Raw genomic sequence first — 18,702 nt, 5'->3', positions numbered from 1 at the left:
AGAGCAGGAGCTTCTTAAAGAGACAGAGACTCAATGTCAAGGAGTTAAATTACAAAGTTAAATTTCTGTTAAGTCACAACTGAAGATGACATATTTACTTGATTCTGCAAAAAAAGGCCTGAAAAATACCTAAAAATCCCCCTATAAGCAGGACTTTATCATCTGAACAATAAATGCAGTCACACATCAATGTGATTTTGTTCTTGTTGTTTTAATTACAAGATGTAACTTATATATTTTGATTAGGAGGGCACCGATAAATCAACCCCAATTTCCTTAATTTTGGGAAATCTGAAATTTGCAAATAATGTGAAAATGATTTTCCTTTTTGCTCTTCTGTGAGGGAGTTCTGACAGAGTGACCCACACACCAGCCCATGTCCAGCAACTTTTCAGATGAATAATCATGGCAGGATTTTTAAATTAAAAACTTAAATCTATTAGCTAGAAAACTGCTAACAGTGCTGCCGTAGTTTATATTGATATAGTTTAAACTCTTACAGACTTTATGCAACATTTCACACGTTTCAGATGTTTTCCAGCTCAAACAATCCATACTTAAATAACAGCTTCAAATCATTTTTCTGCAGAAACATTGCAGCTATCAACCTAAGTCCTCTGGGTTTCCACAGCAACCACCTCTGAGGCGATCAGTCGCACCGAGCCGCAGGACCACTCATCTGAACTCGACCTGCTGTTTGGTTTGTTTGCTTTTATCAGGTTCGGTTCTGTGTCTCTGAAGTGGGTCAGTTAGTGCAGAAAAAAAAAAACAGGCACTGTTATCAAACATGGAAATAAAAACATTTTTTGGTGCTTCACGCTCTCAGGCTTTATCTGCTCCATCTCCAAAAGTTTCAACTCGATTTTGCTGAGGCTGCAATGACTGACATGGCCACCAGGGGGCAGGACATGAAAGCTCCCTGCAGAATTTGCTTTCATCCAAAAGCAGCAGCTCGAGTTCAATTTGCACATTTTGGTTCTATCTAATTGAAACAGCCCTTTAGATGAATCCTTAAAGGGGCAGTTTTGTGTAAAATTGACTTCACATCCTGTTATAACGTTATTCCCTCATCAAAAACATACATGGAGTGTTGCCTTGATTCTTTCATGTATGTTTGAAAAATCTCCCGCTGAAACCATTCAGCTGTGCAAAAAGTGTGGGTGGACCTAACTCTGCCTTTCAGAGGCTCCTTCAGACTAGCCAGAATCAATTAGCAAACACCTGGAGGAACTGACCTTCTGCTGAACTCATTATAGGAGCTTCTTCTCAGTGAAAAGCTGATAAAGGTTGTTAAAGGGTTAATAGAAGAGCCATGTTGTTACAACTTCCTGAAGGCGGAGTTTCAGAAAGAGCAGGAGTTTTTAAAGAAACAGAGCCCCAATTTCAAGACATTAATTGTGAAGACATTTGATATATATATATATATATATATATATATATATATATATATATATATATATACAGTACATATTTCATTTATAAATAATTGTGCTATAAAATTTTACAATGTGCCTGGAAAATACACAATGCTTCCCCTTTAAAACTGGGATGTAAAATAAAAACTCAATTATAGACATTTTGAGTCAGACATGTTTAGAGCCGTTTTATGAACAAAGTTTATTGAGATGTCCATTTTTGTTGCTGCATTTTAAGAAAATCCTTTTTGTTGTCAGTGTCATTACCGCCTCTTTATCTCACATGTCATTATTTCTTGACTGAAATTATGTTATTTGTTCCAATATCTCAAAACATTTTTCTCTTTGGTCACATTTTCCCATCTGTTTCAAGTTGAACGTTTAATATTCACTCCAGGTTTGAGCAGATAAAACAGAAGAACGATCAGCATCCATCCACTCTCACACACACACACGCTCACGCTCACACACAGATTGCACAGCGTCATTTCGGCCTTGACTCGTTGCTCAGCTGCAGGAACCTTGTGTGAAAGTTTTCACTCACATTTGGAAGCAAAAGGAAAGCAGCAAACACAAATGAGGCACCTTCACCATTAAAACAGAAGATTGTCGAGTCTAAATGTTAGAAAATACGGAGTCTGTGTTTTGTTTTGCTTTTTTTTGGAAACATCAGCGTGTGCAAAGAGACGAGCAGATGAAGGCCTCCGTCACTGTGGAGATTAAAATCTGCTCTGTTGATTCGTCCTGCAGCTGCAGACCCTTAAAACACTATTTCTGTTTGTGTTAGAAATTTATTTTGCTTTTAATAAAATCAAAAATATAGCTGAATCTCTCTACATAATCTGCAGATTTGAAGTCATGCAGAATTTTTATTCTCAGCCATATTAAACGTCTTACACTTAATTCTAATGTTTAGTTTTAAATTGTTCCAAACTGATACATTTTACAGATTTCTTTGTTTATAAATGTTTTAAATTTCACCTGTTTTTGTTTCATTAAAATAATTGTTGTATTTTCTAGCTGGAAGAGGAATCAGAGAACTCCTCGGATGTTCATGGTCTCCACAGATCATGCAGCCATGCTCCAAATGTTTCTGCAGCACCAGAAATGCTACTTTCCCAACTCTGCAGCTTCAGTTTCAGGTGAAGATTCCTTTCTCTGATGAATCCTTTCGGATTTTTTAGGGCAGGGGTATCAACATCCAGTCCTCTACGGCCGGTGTCCTGCAACTTTTAGATGTGCCTCTGCTGCACCACACCTGAATAGAATAATTAGCAAGGCTCTGGAGAACAAGAAGGAGGTAATTAAGCCATTTCGTTTCAGCGTTTTGTACCTGTGGCACATCTAAAAACTGCAGGACAGCAGCCCTTGAGGACTGGAATTTGACACCCCTGGTTTAGGGTATTTGGAGAAAGTAAGTCAAGAGCTACACTGCCCCCTATGGGTCTGGCATGGTTAAAACAACACTCAGGGGTGGATTTATGCAAGTTCATATGGATAAAAACTTTACTGAAATCAATCCCATGTGTAGGATATTTTTTAAACGATGTAAGCGGAGATATTTGGTTTTATAAAGACCGGGCTATGTCTATACGACACGACGTCTTACTGTCAACAGACAGAAAAACAAGGGAGTAAAATTTCCACCAACAAAACTCAATAATTTTGAGAATAATCTCAGAAATAATTTAGGAAAACAATGACATTCTTAGCTCCAAAAGTCAAAAGTTTGCTTGTAAAAAAAAAATTCTCGAAAAAACTTGGAAATTTCTGAGTTTCAAAAGTCAGACATTTTCAACCTTAAAATTCAAGTCAAATAAATTTGACTTTTGAAACTCAGAAATGTACTAGTATTTTTTTTCTAGAAAATTTCTAAGATTTATCTCAAAATTTCAGTTTTTTTTTTTTTTTTTTTTTTTTTGCAATTTGTTGATTTTTCAAGCTCAGGAATTGCTGAGCTTCTTTCTAGAAAACATATAGAAAAAATAAGGAAACTTGAGACCAATATCAAAATTTCTGAGCTTTTCAGTGGAAATTTACTCCTGTTTTCCATCAGGAATGGTCCTAATATGCCATCATTGTATGAGGCCTTATATAAATTATCTGTTTATTATTTAAGCTGCAAAAAAACATTTATTTGTGTTTTTTGCTGAAACGTTTAATATAGAGTACCTGTGGATTGTGGGCCTCCAAGCTGCTCTAATATTAGAGTAAAAGCAGCTTTTTGTGCCTTTTTTATCTGTTAAGTTTCAAAGCTTTCTTCTTCTCCTCCTCCCAGTTGTTTCCAACTTTTAAAGCTGTTTGGTGCCACCTAGTGGTCTTTTTTTTTTAACTATCTCTGCTGTTGACTTGTGTCCTTTTAGTGACTTTTCTAGTAGTTTCTCTGTGACTGAAGTTTTAAACGGTGAGTAAAATATCCAAGCATGGGTACATGTAAATAACTTCTGTTAATAAATGCATGAATATAAAGTGATTATTGGGGACGTTTTAGTGAGTTCAGTCGTTTTGGTCCTCAGAGGGATTCGCCCGGTGACTCGGACCGGTCAGGATGAACCCACCATGCAGAGAGGAAGTTCTGGGGGTCCAGTCTGGGTGTAAGGCCGGCGTAGCATGCACACGGTGAGGCTTCAGTCTGAGGAAGAGGAGGATGACGAGGAGGACGGGTCATTCGATGAAGATGTCCTCAGTGGGACAGGAGAAACCGACGTGCTCCTTGTAGAACTGCTGGAACGCCCACCTGCCCAGAGGCGGAAGTAATCTGATTACTCACTGTGGGGAACCAGTTCATCCATCCAACTGTCCATCCATCCATCCATCCATCCATCCAACCGTCCATCCATCCAACCATCTGTCCGTTAATTTTCTTTCCTCTCTCCTCCTGACTGTCACCTTTCTTCAGTGACACATTTTTGCTCTTTTCCATTTGACCAAATATCAAGAATCTCACTAATTCCTCTTATATCTTCCATTTTCATCAGTTTCACTAAAACAGGTGTGAACTCAAAATGAATGTTGAAATTTTAAACTGTGATCTCTTCTGAAGTAAGTCAGTCCAGCTTATTTTTCATTTTTCCTGAAATAATTTTGTTTGCCACAAGGACTATATTGACAAATAATATTTCTAATTACTAATAAAAGTATCAAAATAGCAAATCTAATAGAAGAACTGATTAAAACATGATGTTTATCTCAACGTCTTCCTTCATAATCTTTCTTGAAAGAAATTCCTCTGAACCAGGAGGTAAAATGTGGGAGCGGAGAACCTCTGTGTTTCTTTCTCACCGAACAGACTCCGCCAGAGGATGCAAGGTGGTGTCTGACATCAGCACATGGCAGGCGAAGCGCTGCTGGTCGGGATGTTTGGTGATGAATCCAAAGTACCTGCAGCAAAACCAAAATAAGAAGATTTCCAGCTGATGAGATCTGCAGAGACCCAACACCTCTAAACGGAGAGTTGAAACAGTTCCACAGGTGTGTGAGACGATTCAGGTACGCTGGGATGAACTCACCGGCTGTGTTTGGGATGGCAGCCGCAGAATGAGATGTTCTTCAACTGGAAGAAATGGAAACACTGGTCTCCCTGACAAACACAGAAACACATACATTTAGTCCTACGACTCCGACAATTTACATCCAGTGGTGTTCCTCAAGGATCTACGCTGGGAAACCTGTTTTTCAACATCTTGTGCTGCAATAATTTGCTAACATAACTTGAAATTTTTAAGTTATGTTTGAGGACAACAAAGTTCATGTTTTGTGAGAAATTTGTGGAAAGAAACCCAACATCTTTGTCAAAGAGTTCAAAGGCCGCGCAACAAAAAACTGAAGAAATGTATGTTAGCATCTGATTTTTAATAAATAAATCTCTGACATATTCTCTCTGTCATTACTGTCATTTAGCAAATGGGAACAATTTTGGTAATTGTGACTTAAAACCAAGAGAAGTTTAGTATATGTAGGATTTTATTAGGTGTATGTAAACTTCTGGTTTCTACTGTAGAATTTTTTTATATTCTCCAAAGATTCCCATTACTCCCAGCATTTGCTGGGAGTAATCGAAACACTGGTCACCCTTACAAGACACAGCAACGCATTTAATCCAAGGAATCTTATAATTCATTTCCAATGGTGTTCCTCAAGGATCTGTGGTTGGAAACCTGTTTTTCATTCTTTTGTGATGCAATAATTTGATCACATCAATTCACATTTTTAAATTAACAATGTAATGTGTTGGTTACAGTGGTAATAAAATGGCAATAAAGTTTCTGTTTTGTGACACACAGACAGAAGAGATTCAATTCCACAAATCTTCCAATTAAAATCATTCTTCTCTGGTGTTCCTCAAGGCTCTGTACTGCGACTCCATTTTTTTCCCTTTTCTTCTTTTTCCCATAAAACTTAAATGTTAAATTTAATTGTTAGCAGACTCTCAACAGATTGATCTCTGCTCAATTTTTTGAGAACCACCCATCTTTTTTCAGCTACATCGGACCTTTTAGCAGATGGAAAGAAAAACCGAATGATTGGACTTACCCGGTGAACAGAGTGGCACTGGTCCTGAACGATCATCTTCACGCCTTTCATGCTGACCTCCAGCACACAGGCTGACGGCAGCTGACCGGCTGACCGCCTGTTGCACACAACCTGTTAGAGCAAACAGTCAGACAATCAGAAAAAAACCCTGCATATCTGCAAACAAACAGAAATAAATACTAAGTTAGAATTTATTTCCTGCACATAGCTGTTTAGTTTAATCTTTTAGATGGAAAGGAAATTTATTAGAAAAGCCAGTTGAATCACATATTTTTCGTGAAGACAGATTTTTTTGAACCTTTTGCATCGCTGCACACAGGACGTCGTTTCCCATGTGGATGGGAACCAGAACCGAGCCCAGAAACCGAACCACAAACTGCTCCGTCCAGCCGTCGTTACGGACTGAAAGACAAACACAGAAACACAGATCAATAACAAACACATATAAATGTTTCAGGTTTTATTTAAAAATGTTAACGGTGGAGTCAGTTGAAAATATGCATTTATTGTCATTTTTTTCAGTTTTCTTAACTTGAGGCAGGATTTTATCCACTGACAGATTATTTCACTAATTACATGAAAAATATGTTATCAGTAAAATAATCTGCTCTTAGAACAGCTACTTTTCTATCAATATTCTGAATTAAACAAACAGGAAGACTGGACCCCACTTCCTGCCCGTCCTGGCGTACCGTGGCTCCCGTCTTTGGGCACCCTGACGGCGTAGAAGGCCGGGAAGATGCCGGTGGCCCCGGTCCTCATGTTGTAGCCCTGACACCACAGATCCTCGCTCTGCTTCAGCATCAGGACCGGGTCGTCCGTTTCCAGCTGCAGCTCGTCTGCGTGGCGGGGAACAAACCTGCGACAGAAACAGAGTCAGCTGCGATCGGTGATGACTTTCATTTATTTTTTCATTTGGATCTGCGTTGTGTTTGTGCCGACCTGTAGACGGCCCGGTGACTCTGCTGCCTCTCCACGCCGTCCAAAACACAGGAAAATACACCAAACGAGCCGGCACCTGAGGAACAAACAGCCAGCTTTACACCCCAATTGTCAAATAATCACCGTGAACTCTAGAAGAGTCAATTCAACAACGGAGAGAGTAAAATGCCTCATTATGTTGGTGGAAATATTCAGAGTTAATGTAGGTATTTTTTAGAATTTCTCTAATACTTGACAAGTTAAACTACATTCTTTCTGAGTTAATGTAACACCATAAGCCAGTGATACTGAAAATGATCCAAACTGGATGTAAAAAATGTAAATATTTGCTTTTTTGTTCTAAACCTATTCAACATATACATTTATTAAAATCAACACTAACTTAAAATATTTAAATATTTCTCAGATATACAGCTAAGACTTAATATAAAGTATTTGTAGGACAGAAAACAACTTCCAGGTCTTAACAATGTATTAAGCTTAGCATAGAAATTGCATTTCTGAGCCACATTGTTCAGGAACAACGATAACTTCAACATTTCTGAGGAGGAATAGTCTCACATTTTGGGTTGGAGCTGGAAATTTGTCATGCAGAATCACTGAATGGTAGTAAACAAATCTATAAATACAATTATTGTTCAGTTTGATTCTGGTTTAATTCATATAATCCAGTTACATTAAAGCAGTGCTTCTCAATTATTTTCCGTTACGCCCCCCCTAGCAAGAAGAAAACTATTCGCGCCCCCCACTCCCCACCGTGACTATCCATCTCTGCATAACATTTTTCCTTATTAACATTTTTTTCGCTGAAAAAACTCTAGCGGCTTATCGGCGTGATTGGGATGTAACGTATTTAAGTGACGCGCTAATTTATTTGGCTTCATGCTGTCCACTGCGAGCATTTTTAGACACAGCAAACACACCGGTCTTTCCTCTTCTCCAACTGTAGTCACAGTGAAGCCAAGCGCTAAATACGCTTCGTCGTATTTCCTCTTCTTAGCTTTCGGTTGACTTTCTGTTGTCTCATTATCTTTGTCTCTCTCCGCTTTTCTTTTCATCCCTGTTAAAAACTTTTTCATGTTGGGGGTTGTTGAATAACGGAGGCCATAGACAGAACGCAGTCGGAGCTTTTGTTGACTTAACACTGCTAACCAAGGCAAACCTGTTGTCTTGTAAGTCATGAAATGTTGCACTGTCGCAAACGTGACAGAAGTAACAATGAGAGCGCCACTGCCGCCTACTGTGCGCAATTACACTTTATACTAGTTCGGCCAAAAAAAAGCCTGTTCCCAGGATCACACGCCCCCCCAGGTATCGCACCGCGCCCCCCAAAGGGGGCCCGCCCCACTATTTGAGAAGCACTGCATTAAAGTAACTGGTTCGGTTCTAACATCTGAATAATCTGATAGTTTTTCTATTTCTCCTATTTCCTCCGGAAAAAAAAAAAAAAAAAAAATATATATATATATATTCATTCCTGATAACTGAATAGTATTTCTATTCTAGAATCTTGTACAGTATCGAGGGTTTATCCATCTATGTCAGGAAAGCAAGCATATGTTAACAATTTAAACTGTTTATAATAAAGCTAATAAAATTATTTGCAACCCACAGCCAGTGCATATCACCTCTATTTGCCCCCTCAACAACGTTTCTGCTTCCTGCAGCTTTTAATCAAATAATCTGACTAATAAACTGTTTGAAATATGTTACTTAATGGCTTTAATATATGCATTTCATATATTTTTGTGTTGTGGACGAATTGCATACCTTGAAATAGATCTTACATGCCTGCAAACTCATAAAAAACATGCAACTTTGTTTTTTGCATGCATAACATGTGTTAATGCTACACGTTCCTGGAGGATTGTAGTTTGAATTGCGCCTTGGAACTACAGCTGTGCAATATATCAAATCACAGTGGTCACCACAAAACGATTGTGTCCAACAGCACAACTGCAGAGGATGCAACATGCAATATTTAAAAGCCTATCAAATTTCAGGTAGCACGCATTTAAAACTCTGCTTCTCGTACTGTCTATGTCCACTTTGAACTGTCCTCTAGCAGGAGGTTTTGACTTAAGATGCACTATTTTTAGAAAACCTTGACAATATGAACAGGGATGGTTGGGACATAATACTATGAATCTCTAAACCACCAGAAAGATCTTAAAAAAAGCTTCCTGGGTTCAAATTAAGAAAAAAACTATAATATTTTTAGTGTTTTTTTGTGTATTTATGTCTTCATTTTTATGGATTACAAACTGAAACTTGTTCATGTTTAAGAGTCAGTGGCTTGGAATTATGTTAATCACTAAATAACGCCAAGAATTTGGACTTCCGGTTGTACAGCTTGGTACATTTTTATGTAACCGGCTTATTTTCCTCTATTCGGGACAATAGTGCTGAGTGAGAAGGGAATATTTGCAGGTGAACTCACCTGTGGAGCTGTATGGGCTGCTGCTGTTGCCAGAGAACAGGTTGAGGAACTTCCTGCTTCTGGGGCCTCTTCCTCCTCCATTGGACTCGTCTTCCTCTGAAGTTGTGGCTGACGAAACCTTGGACTGCTTGCAGACCCGTGCAACTGCAACCACTTCCCTCCTTCTCTTCACTTCCTCCTCCCTCCTCCTCTTTAGGTCCTCTTCTTTCCTCCTCTTTGCCTCCTCCTCTTCTTTTTTCCTCTTCTTCTCCTCTTGTCTTTGCTTCTCCTCCTCTTTTCTCCTTTCTTGAAACAGAAAACAACATGGCGATAGTTGCCTTTCTTACAGTTCTGGTGTTCCACAAGGTTTTGTGTTTGGCTACATTGGCTCCCTGTCGCTCAGAGAATAGACTTTAACAAACTGCTGCTAGTTTATAAATCACTGAGCGGCTCAGCACCACAACACATTAAAGAGTTATGGATGTGGAGCAGAATCAGAAGCAAACATGGAGAAGCAGCTTTCAGCTTCTATGCACCACAAATCTGGAACAAACTTCCAGAAAACTGCAAATCAGTTGAAACACTGAGTTCCTTAAAGTCAAGACCAAAAACCCAGCTGGGTACAGTTGCTTTCAAAATATAATAAATGAAAAATGTAACTTGACTAAATGTAACGTTTCATTTATTAACTGTAATCTGTGACTTTATGACGTAAAGCGCTTTGAACTGCCTCATTGCTGGGATGGATGGATGGGTGGATGGATGGATGGATGGATGGATGGATGGATGGATGGATGGATGGGTGGATGGATGGATGGATGGATGGATGGATGGGTGGATGGATGGATGGATGGATGGATGGATGGATGGATGAATGGATGGATGGATGGATGGATGGATGGATGGATGGGTGGATGGATGGATGGATGGATGGATGGATGGATGGATGGATGGATGGGTGGATGGATGGATGGATGGATGGATGATGGATGGATAATGGATGGATGGATGGATGGATGGATGGATGGATGGATGGATGGATGGGTGGATGGATGGATGGATGGATGGATGGATGGATGGATGGATGGATGGATGGATGGATGATGGATGGATAATGGATGGATGGATAAATGGTGGATGGATGGATGGATGGATGGATAATGGATGGATGGATGGGTGGATGGATGGATGGATGGATGGACAGAGCATCTCCTCTGTTTTTACCGATCTTTCTGGCCTCCTCGCTCTTCCTCCTCTCCTCCTCGTACTCGGGGTCTTCCTCCTCGTTGGCCGACTGGTAGACGGTCTCGGTGTCGCTGTCCTCGTTGGGTCCGTGCAGGCAGTCCTTCAGCTTGCCCAGGTCCAGCTGTGCGTCCTCGTCCACCACCAGGGTGTATTTAACCGAGTTGTAGCTCAACCCGGTCGCCGCTTCGCCCTTCGGTCGGGCTCGGTCCAACTTAACGTCCACCGCGTCTTCAGCTTTGTCCCCGCCTGCGTCTGTCTCTGCGGTGGTACGGTCCGTCTCTGGTTTTTCCTGGTCCGTCGCCGTGCGTGCCGGGTAGTTCTGGACGGGCGCGGAGTGAGTCGGATCTCCTTCCCCGTCTTCTTCTCGGATGTCCGGGTTGGTTCTGCAGGACAGAGAGGGATGGAGCGGTCCAGGAGGGGGCCCCTCTGTGTCTGAGCTCAGGGACATCCGGTTGGACCCCCCCTCACTGCTGGACCGGGACAGAGCAGCAGGAGGGTTGTCCTGGGTTCTGTCATGGTTTTGGCCTGAGAAAACAAATCAGAGTTCATCAGGCCTGTCGCAATAATCAATATAAAATAATCACATAATTTGTTGTTTTTCTTTTTTTTCTGTTTCTACCAAAAACTGGATGATAAAAGTTTCCTCAACATTTTGGAGCTTTTGACTTAAACAAGCTCCTAAATCTCATTAAAATGTTATGTTTAAGTTGTTTTTCTTATTTCAAATGTAGTAAGATATTTGAACCAGAAATCAGACCAAAAATACTTTTGAGATTTTGTGTTTTTGCAGTGTATAAATGAAACAGTGCTGAAAAATGAGATCCGGATCTCTTCCAATCTTAGATCAGCTCTTATTTTTAAATCCTAACTGGTCTGATGACTTTAAAGAATAAACACTTGAGTCGCCTTTTGACCAAGTTTTTTTTTTTTTTTTTACTATTTGACTCATATCTTCAAACATTTTTTGCCTGATTTTATTTTTTGTTACTTATATTGATTATTTTCATTCATGTCCTTAAAATACAAAAGATTTCCACAGAAATGTACAGTTTGGTCCAGGTGATGATGTAATTTACTTTATCTTTAGTTATTTGTTTCTGTCTAAACTCGCTGCTGACTGGCGTTTCCCACCTTGGTTCTGGCTCTTCTCCCGGTTCTGGTTCTTCTCCTGGCTTCTTGCTGCCACAGGTGTGCGTGGAACCACCATGGCAGGCAGGTAGACCTCCTGATTGGACAGCTTGTTGTTGGATTTGATGCCTGCTCCTCCTCTGCTGCTCATCTTCGCTCCTCCTCTTCCTCTCCCCTCAGCTGGCCGGCCTCTTGGCCCGTTGACCTCCCTCTGCCTCTGATGTCCGTTCCTGTCTTTGTCCTTCGCCTTGTCTTCACACAGCCGTCCCCCTCTCCGGTCCGTCCCGTTGCCCCTGAGCTCTCCCAGGTTTTTCTCCTTCATCGCTCCTCTCCCTCCTCCTCCTCTCCCGCCTCCTGCGGCTCTCCGCTGACTCCTCGGCGTGCTGCAGGGTTGCGTGGCTGCGGACGTCGACCGTTCTCGTGGTCGGACGCGTGCGTCTGCGGCTGAGGCGGCGGCCTGAGCGTTGTTTCTGCTGTTGGAGGCGCCGGCAGTGGGCGGTTTTGGTGCCGGCCGGCGCTGAGCTGTGGGCCGGACTTTGTCCTCTGGTTTTGGCTTCGCATCTTGAGGTGCTGGATCTCCTGAACGCAGAAAGAAAAATAGAAAACATCAGATTATGTGTTACTCAACCTGCAGAACAGAAAACAGACAGATTATATGTGTTGTAAGAAGATTAGTCTGGTACTAATCTGCAGGAATTTTTCTTTTTCTTCACATGTTCTTAACCATAAGGATTAATAGTTTCCTGCCTGAGAGCCTGACGCTAAAGGAAACAGCTGACAAAGAATCATTATCATTAATGTTGACCAGACTGTCACTTGAAATAACCTGCCATGTTATCTGCCAAACTTCAACATCCTGGGTGCAAGAAAAACAGCTGCAGTGTTTGTAGCAGCCTTTAAAGTTGGTTGTACCCGTACATGATGGCTGCACCCTTCAAACGCCTGTCGCACTCCTGACATGTTGGTCGCACCTTTGGTTTGAACCCCTGAAACGTCTGTTTGTTGTACCTGTGATGTGTGGGGAGGAAGAGCGGGAGTCCTTCCAGCTGTCCTTCTTACCCAGAGAGTTGTTGTTGATGGAGTCCTGAAAAGAAACAACAGAGAAAGACCATCAAAGATCATTAAGATTTTGTGTTTTTGCCATGTGGATCCTCAGCATGGAGAATCAGAACCGCTGCTGGACTCGCTGCATTTTCGAGCTGATAAATCTCAGAAGGGGAGAGGCGACGATCAGGAGTCCAGATCTTCTGTCTGACAGCGAGCTGCTGAACTGAAACAGACCCAACTAATTGATGAAGCGTCCTGTTACGTCGACTCAGCACATCCTTCCCTGATCCACTGGCAGCCGTCAGAACCTGCAGAGTGGAGATCTTAAATGGATTTGTTAGGGTGTTATTTGTTTAGAACGAGGTTCCCTCTTAATCCTCCTCTTCCTTTCCGGCAGGACAGATCAGGAAAATATCTCCTGGTGTTTCTTCAGGAACCTACAGATTAATTTGACCGTCTCTTCTGTCGATTTAAGGGTTTCATGTTATTTTCCCAACCTAAACTTGCCTTAAATCCTGGTTGGCACAACCAACTTTATTGAAAAAACTGTGTTTAATGATTTTTTTTAATTCAAAATGATGGGAGAATCAAAGAAAAAATGGAGATGAAAAAGAAACTAAAATAATGAGAAAAAGTTTGAAATTATTAGATTCAAAACTAATGAGTCAAAATAATAGAAAAAAAATTCAAAATGGCAAAATTATAACTGTTGAGGAAAATTAAAACGTAATAACAAAGTTGAAATAAGAAACATTAAGAAAAGCCCAAGGAAAAATGTTTTTCTTTTAATTTTCTAATTTTTATTGTTTTATAATTTCAAAGAAATGATGAGAAAAATATTCAAATGAGATAAAAACTAATGAAACAAAAAAGAAATGATAAGAAAAAGTCAAAGGATCAACAAAAGCTTGTAAATACAAATTTATACAAATTAGAAAAACAAATAAATGATGGAAAAAAAGTCCAAATGAGAAAAAAGACAAAATTATCAGAAAAGGTTGAAATAATGATGAAACTTTGACAAACAATCCAAATTATGAGAAAAAAGTTGAAAAAATATTTAAACAATTCTACCTTCTTCTTTCAAGATATTTCCACTTTACTGTTAATATTCTTGACTTAAAAATAGCAAAAAAGTTTTTTCTTATTTCAACTTCATCTTGAAAACTAAAGAAAACGTTCACCATTTCCTTCCTCCTGGTGAACTCAAATCTTAATTTGAAGAAAAAGAAATTATTTAGTGCTCCTTAAAGCTTTGAAGCCTATCAGGAGCATCGGGTTCTGGTCAGGATGGCTGGACTGGTCTGAACCGACCCAGTAAACAGGAAGAGGCTCGTTTAAGGAGGAACTCCAGAACTCACTGCTGCTGCTGCTGAGGATGATGACGATGCTCTGCCCGAGGGATCAGACTGAAATACTGCAGCATCAGCAGCTGAACAGCACCGAATACAGACCCACTGAAAAAAGAGCTGCTTCATTTCTGAAAGTATCACCTTCCTGTATTTCTATGATCACTGTGAGCTAAAATGTGGGTTTTATGGGATGGGAAGCCCCGGTTTCATCCCATCATAATATAGTGAGAGCTGGAGGCCATCTTGTTTTCATTTCCTTTCACTTTGAATCACTGCTGACACTCTGAAGCTGCAGTCACTATCTGTCTTGTAACTAAGACTAAGGCAACTACATTTTTACTTTTAGAAAAATCTGGATTGTTTTTTTGCTAGCGCGCCCAGAGCCGCCATCTTGTTTTTCTATTTATTTGGATTCTGAGCTCAGGTACAACAGAATACTAGGACTACAGACTACAATTTAATATCTTTAATTACAAGAATAAATTAAAAAAAAGAAAAAGAAAAGCCAGTTTCATGAGAACTGCAACATAACAAATATAAAAAAATGAAACTGAGGAAAGTTGAGCCTCTTCTAAAGTTATATTTTGGGACCAGTTTAACCAATGAATGAAATTAAATAAAATCTTCATTTATTTTGAACAAGTACTCTCAAGAGAAAAAGTTAAATAATTAAGAAGAAAATGTACCATAACAATAATAAAACATATTTAACAATTGCACCTTCATATCCAGTTTGAATAGGAGAAAGAAGACAAAGTTGATTAAATTCTATCTAATATTTGCTTATGTTACAATACACCAATATGAAAATATTTAATCTTTTCAAACAGCATCAAATATTTATCAGTAGCAGGATTTTGAAACAATTCAGTCGATTTCACACAAACTGAGCTGCTCACCTCAGATCCTGATAATTCGTTTTTTCACTAAAACAACTTCTATCTCATAATTTTCATGTTTTTATGGTAAAATTGCAACTTTTTCTACTACTGTTCAGATGAACAAAAATTCTCATAGCCTTGATACTCTGTTGTGCAACTCACAGAAGAAAAGCCAAGTTTTGAAAGTATTTTCTGAAATTTTGTTTTTAGAAAAGCAGAAAAAAACAAAAAAAAAAAACAAAAGTAAAGTAATTGATTAAAATCAGAAATCATTTATAGTTTGAAAATATCATCACAATGCAAAAACACAAAATCTTACCAAGTATTTGTTCTAATTTCTAGTACAAATATTTTATACTGGCTCCACTGGAAAATTATTTAACTTATTTAAGACATTTACTGAAAATACTTCCTCGATCTTGCTAAAAAGTTACTTTTAAATTAGTTTAGACTTATTTCATGTAGTTAGATATTTGTAAAAGAAACTAGACCAAAAACTACTCGGTAAGAATTGGTTCTTTTGCAGTTTCCAAGCTTTCTGCTCCTTCAGACTAGCTCACAGCAATTAGCAAGCGCCTGGTGGAACTGCACATCTTTTGAGCTCATTATACAAACGACTTCTCAGAGAAACACTGGGGAAAATGTTCAAGGCTTAATGGAGGAGTGTTGTGATGACGTGATGAAGGCGATGTTTTGGAAAGAGCAGGAGCTTCTTAAAGAGACAGACATCCAATTTCAAGGCGTTAAATTGTAATGGCAATTTTAAAGATGACCTTTTATGCTTCCTGGAACATGTTAAGATACATTTGTAAGCTACACAAAACATATTCGTTACCTGTTTGTACAAATAGTCTGCTGTTAAGACTATTTTGAGCTGTTTTAGGGCCTCTTCTAATTTCCCATCCAAATAAGCTGCTGCTGGCCACACCCCCTCAATTATTTTCACCCTCGTATGTGAAAAAAGCTCCAAACAGATGTGCAATTATACAACTGTACATCTTTGAAAAGCAGAAGTGCTTTTCAAAGATGGACAACTTGCACAACCAACAAACATACAGCAAATGGTTCCTGGATGGCATGTAAACAACAAAACTGTTGTCTTTTCCAGCAGCCATTGTACAGTTGAGTACAGTAGAAAAACCAGCAGAACAAACCTGCTGGACTTCCAATTGGGTTGCTAGGTTACGGGCAGAACTCTGCTTGGGTTGCTAGGTAACCAGCTGACTGTGATGTTACATTTTTTGAAACGGCTCATTTTCAAGCCACCAAAAATGTTAATTGGCTGGATAGTTTTTTAAACGATTATGCTGATTTTGGAAGCACCAGAGTGTAAAATAATAACAGGTTCTCTTTAAATCATATTTGATATTTACAGCATTTTCAAATCAACTGAAGGTAACACGGTTACTTGATTGTGCTATAAAATGATTTTATACGCCCGGCATAATACCGTCCCTTTCAAGATGCAAGTTATGATTTCTTTTTTAGATTCTAAGCTTTACTTTTAAAGGGGTGTGGACTCTTTTCAGAGCCTCTGTCTGGGTCTGGCTGGATCTGGACCAGACCTGCCTCCTATCTCTGTAAACACCCCGAGATGATGAGCTAAATCTGATCTTCTACTGCTCTGGAGTCGGCAATACAGACGTGTGTTTTTTCCCCCCAGAATTGGCACTATTTATCATGATTGCAACTGAATATTTTCCCAAGATGGCAGAGCAGCAGCAGCATCAGCAGCAGCCGGGATGAACACGGCCAGGCGTCCTTCGATGAATCCCTGATCCGCTTTGACTCCTTCAGTCCTGGAACCGATCAGGAACATTCATCATCCCGGGAGACGGGATGTGACCCGAATGACACACTCGATTACACAGATGCTCTCTCTCTCTGACACACACAGTCACCCAGTTATCGGCCGACCTCTGGGTGGGTCCGCCTGGTCCGATCGGACCTACCTGGGTGCCGGCTTGTGGGAGCTGTGGGAACAGATTCAGGCTGGTCGGTCTCTTTGGTCGGTATTTATCCATGACAGCGCAGGTGGATCCTCCGTCGACAGGCGGCAGCTTCCTCCCTCCTCCTCCTCCTCCTTTATCAACCCACCGTCGGCGCTCCTCGGCTCGGACAAGGCCTCCCCCACCCTCCTCTACCTCCCTGACATCTCTTCTTCCTCCTTGGTCCTCTGAGCATCATTCAGCTCTGAGCTCCTTCTCTGGCCACGCCCCTCTTCCCTGACGATTGGCCCCGCACGCCGTCACATCACCTTCATCACCACAACGGAGAGGAAGAGGAAGAGGGATTGTGTTGAGTTGTGATAGAGGGAGTCGGGACTGAGATGAGCGAGAGATACAGAGGGAGGGAGGAAGTCAGAGGCAGCCAATCAGAGCGAAGCATGACATCATCAGCTGATCTGCCTTCAGGCTAATGAACATACAGAGTGACTCAGAGAAATACGATTAGACAGCAGGACAGGCGGACAAAGGGAACGGCCAGTCAGGAAAGCAGTCGGAAAACTGTGTGATGACTGGAAACCAGTCTGCCAGTCTCTCTCAACCCAGTTCAGCTAAATATAAACCCAGTCGCCAGTTAGGAAATGGTCTGACACCTGGAAACAGTCATTCTGTCTGAAAATAGTCAGCAAACAGGCTGATAACTGGTAAAGAGACAGTCAATAAGACAGAAAACCAGTTTAAATAGACATAAAACCAGTTACCAGTGAGGAACCAGCCTGTCAATCAGACGGTAAACCAGTTCAAACATAAAACCAGAGGAACCAGTCAGACAGAAAACCAGTTTAAAGGAGCAGTATTTGTGTGAAAAATAAATAATACTCTCCCTTTAAGAGGCAGCTTGGTTAGTGGGTGATTAATCAACACCTTTGAGGAGATTCTATTCCAGTCAGTATTTTGTGAAATATATCGTCTTGCCAACACTTTCATATTAGTTTGGTAAATAACAACCACTTGTTCTAACTCACTTCGCTAAATCCATACAGATCTGGATTTAGCTGATATTTTAGCCGCTATTTAGCTGAGGGTTTTAGCTGCTAGTTAGCTGAGGTTTTAGCCTCTAACGTTTGGCCATGACGTACGTAACCCGGCAGTCGACGCCATGAAGCTTACCGGAAATGGTCGCGTTGTAAACAACCGTCCTCCACTACGAAGAGAAAAGTGCCGAGCTTCAGTCCGAACTGTTTTGTTCACCTCCTTCGCTAAACTACTTGTTTTTGACAGTAGGAAAGGAAACGTGAATTAACGCCACCTAGCGGTATGGGGTGTTTCATGATTTAATTTTGAACATCGTCTCCTTTCTAAATCATAAAGTAACATAATAAAGTTGTTTGTTCTTTCATAAGAACAAACAAGAAAGGGGACATTTTTATTCATTTATTTTGCCAAACTGACATTTAGAAAAAAATGACTAAGATCATAATTTTAGGAAGGTGACAAAATCTATCTACAGGCAGAATACAATTTAAAAACAGCACAGAAAATAAACATCATGGTTCACAACTTATATTTGCCGATTGGCCCTGAGAAATCCAAGTCAATGAGAGAAATTCCACCCAGAGCAGAGGAGATGAATATCTAGTAGGGAAGCAAAACTTTTACAGCTTTAATTGACTTTGTTGTTTTCATTTGCTCTTCCCACTGCATTCTTGTCTTCATTTTTTCAGTATTCATTTTCGAGTGTTATGTTTGTTTTAGGTGACTATGGATCAATAACATTCAATGTTATATTTAAAT

At 40.2% G+C, this 18,702-nt stretch overlaps 1 protein-coding gene across 2 annotated transcripts; it reads right to left on the bottom strand.

Annotated features, from left to right (window-relative positions):
* Window positions 1-3,348: 3,348 nt before the first annotated feature.
* LOC129360877 (C-Jun-amino-terminal kinase-interacting protein 1-like) lies at window positions 3,349-18,140 on the bottom strand. Of its 2 annotated transcripts, none has more exons than XM_055031359.1 (13): window positions 18,079-18,140; window positions 16,915-17,286; window positions 12,691-12,766; window positions 11,686-12,261; window positions 10,534-11,079; window positions 9,331-9,615; window positions 6,891-6,966; window positions 6,641-6,807; window positions 6,247-6,350; window positions 5,949-6,059; window positions 4,925-4,995; window positions 4,698-4,796; window positions 3,349-4,152 (listed from the first exon to the last, which is right to left on the bottom strand). In XM_055031359.1, exons 2-13 carry the CDS (start codon window positions 16,984-16,986, stop codon window positions 4,080-4,082), a joined length of 2,256 nt encoding a protein of 751 aa, XP_054887334.1. In that variant the 5' UTR covers window positions 16,987-17,286; window positions 18,079-18,140; the 3' UTR covers window positions 3,349-4,079. The 2 variants fall into 2 exon arrangements, with proteins under 2 accessions (XP_054887334.1, XP_054887343.1); XM_055031368.1 differs by having other exon boundaries at window positions 16,915-17,219; window positions 18,079-18,128.
* Window positions 18,141-18,702: the final 562 nt, after the last annotated feature.

This window comes from Poeciliopsis prolifica, unplaced genomic scaffold (assembly GCF_027474105.1).
Source record: "Poeciliopsis prolifica strain line A6 unplaced genomic scaffold, Auburn_PproV2 SCAFFOLD001, whole genome shotgun sequence".
NCBI classification, from domain to species: Eukaryota; Metazoa; Chordata; class Actinopteri; order Cyprinodontiformes; family Poeciliidae; genus Poeciliopsis; species Poeciliopsis prolifica.
The sequence above is the reverse complement of the archived record's forward strand: the minus strand, read 5'-3'. Positions and strand labels throughout refer to the sequence as shown.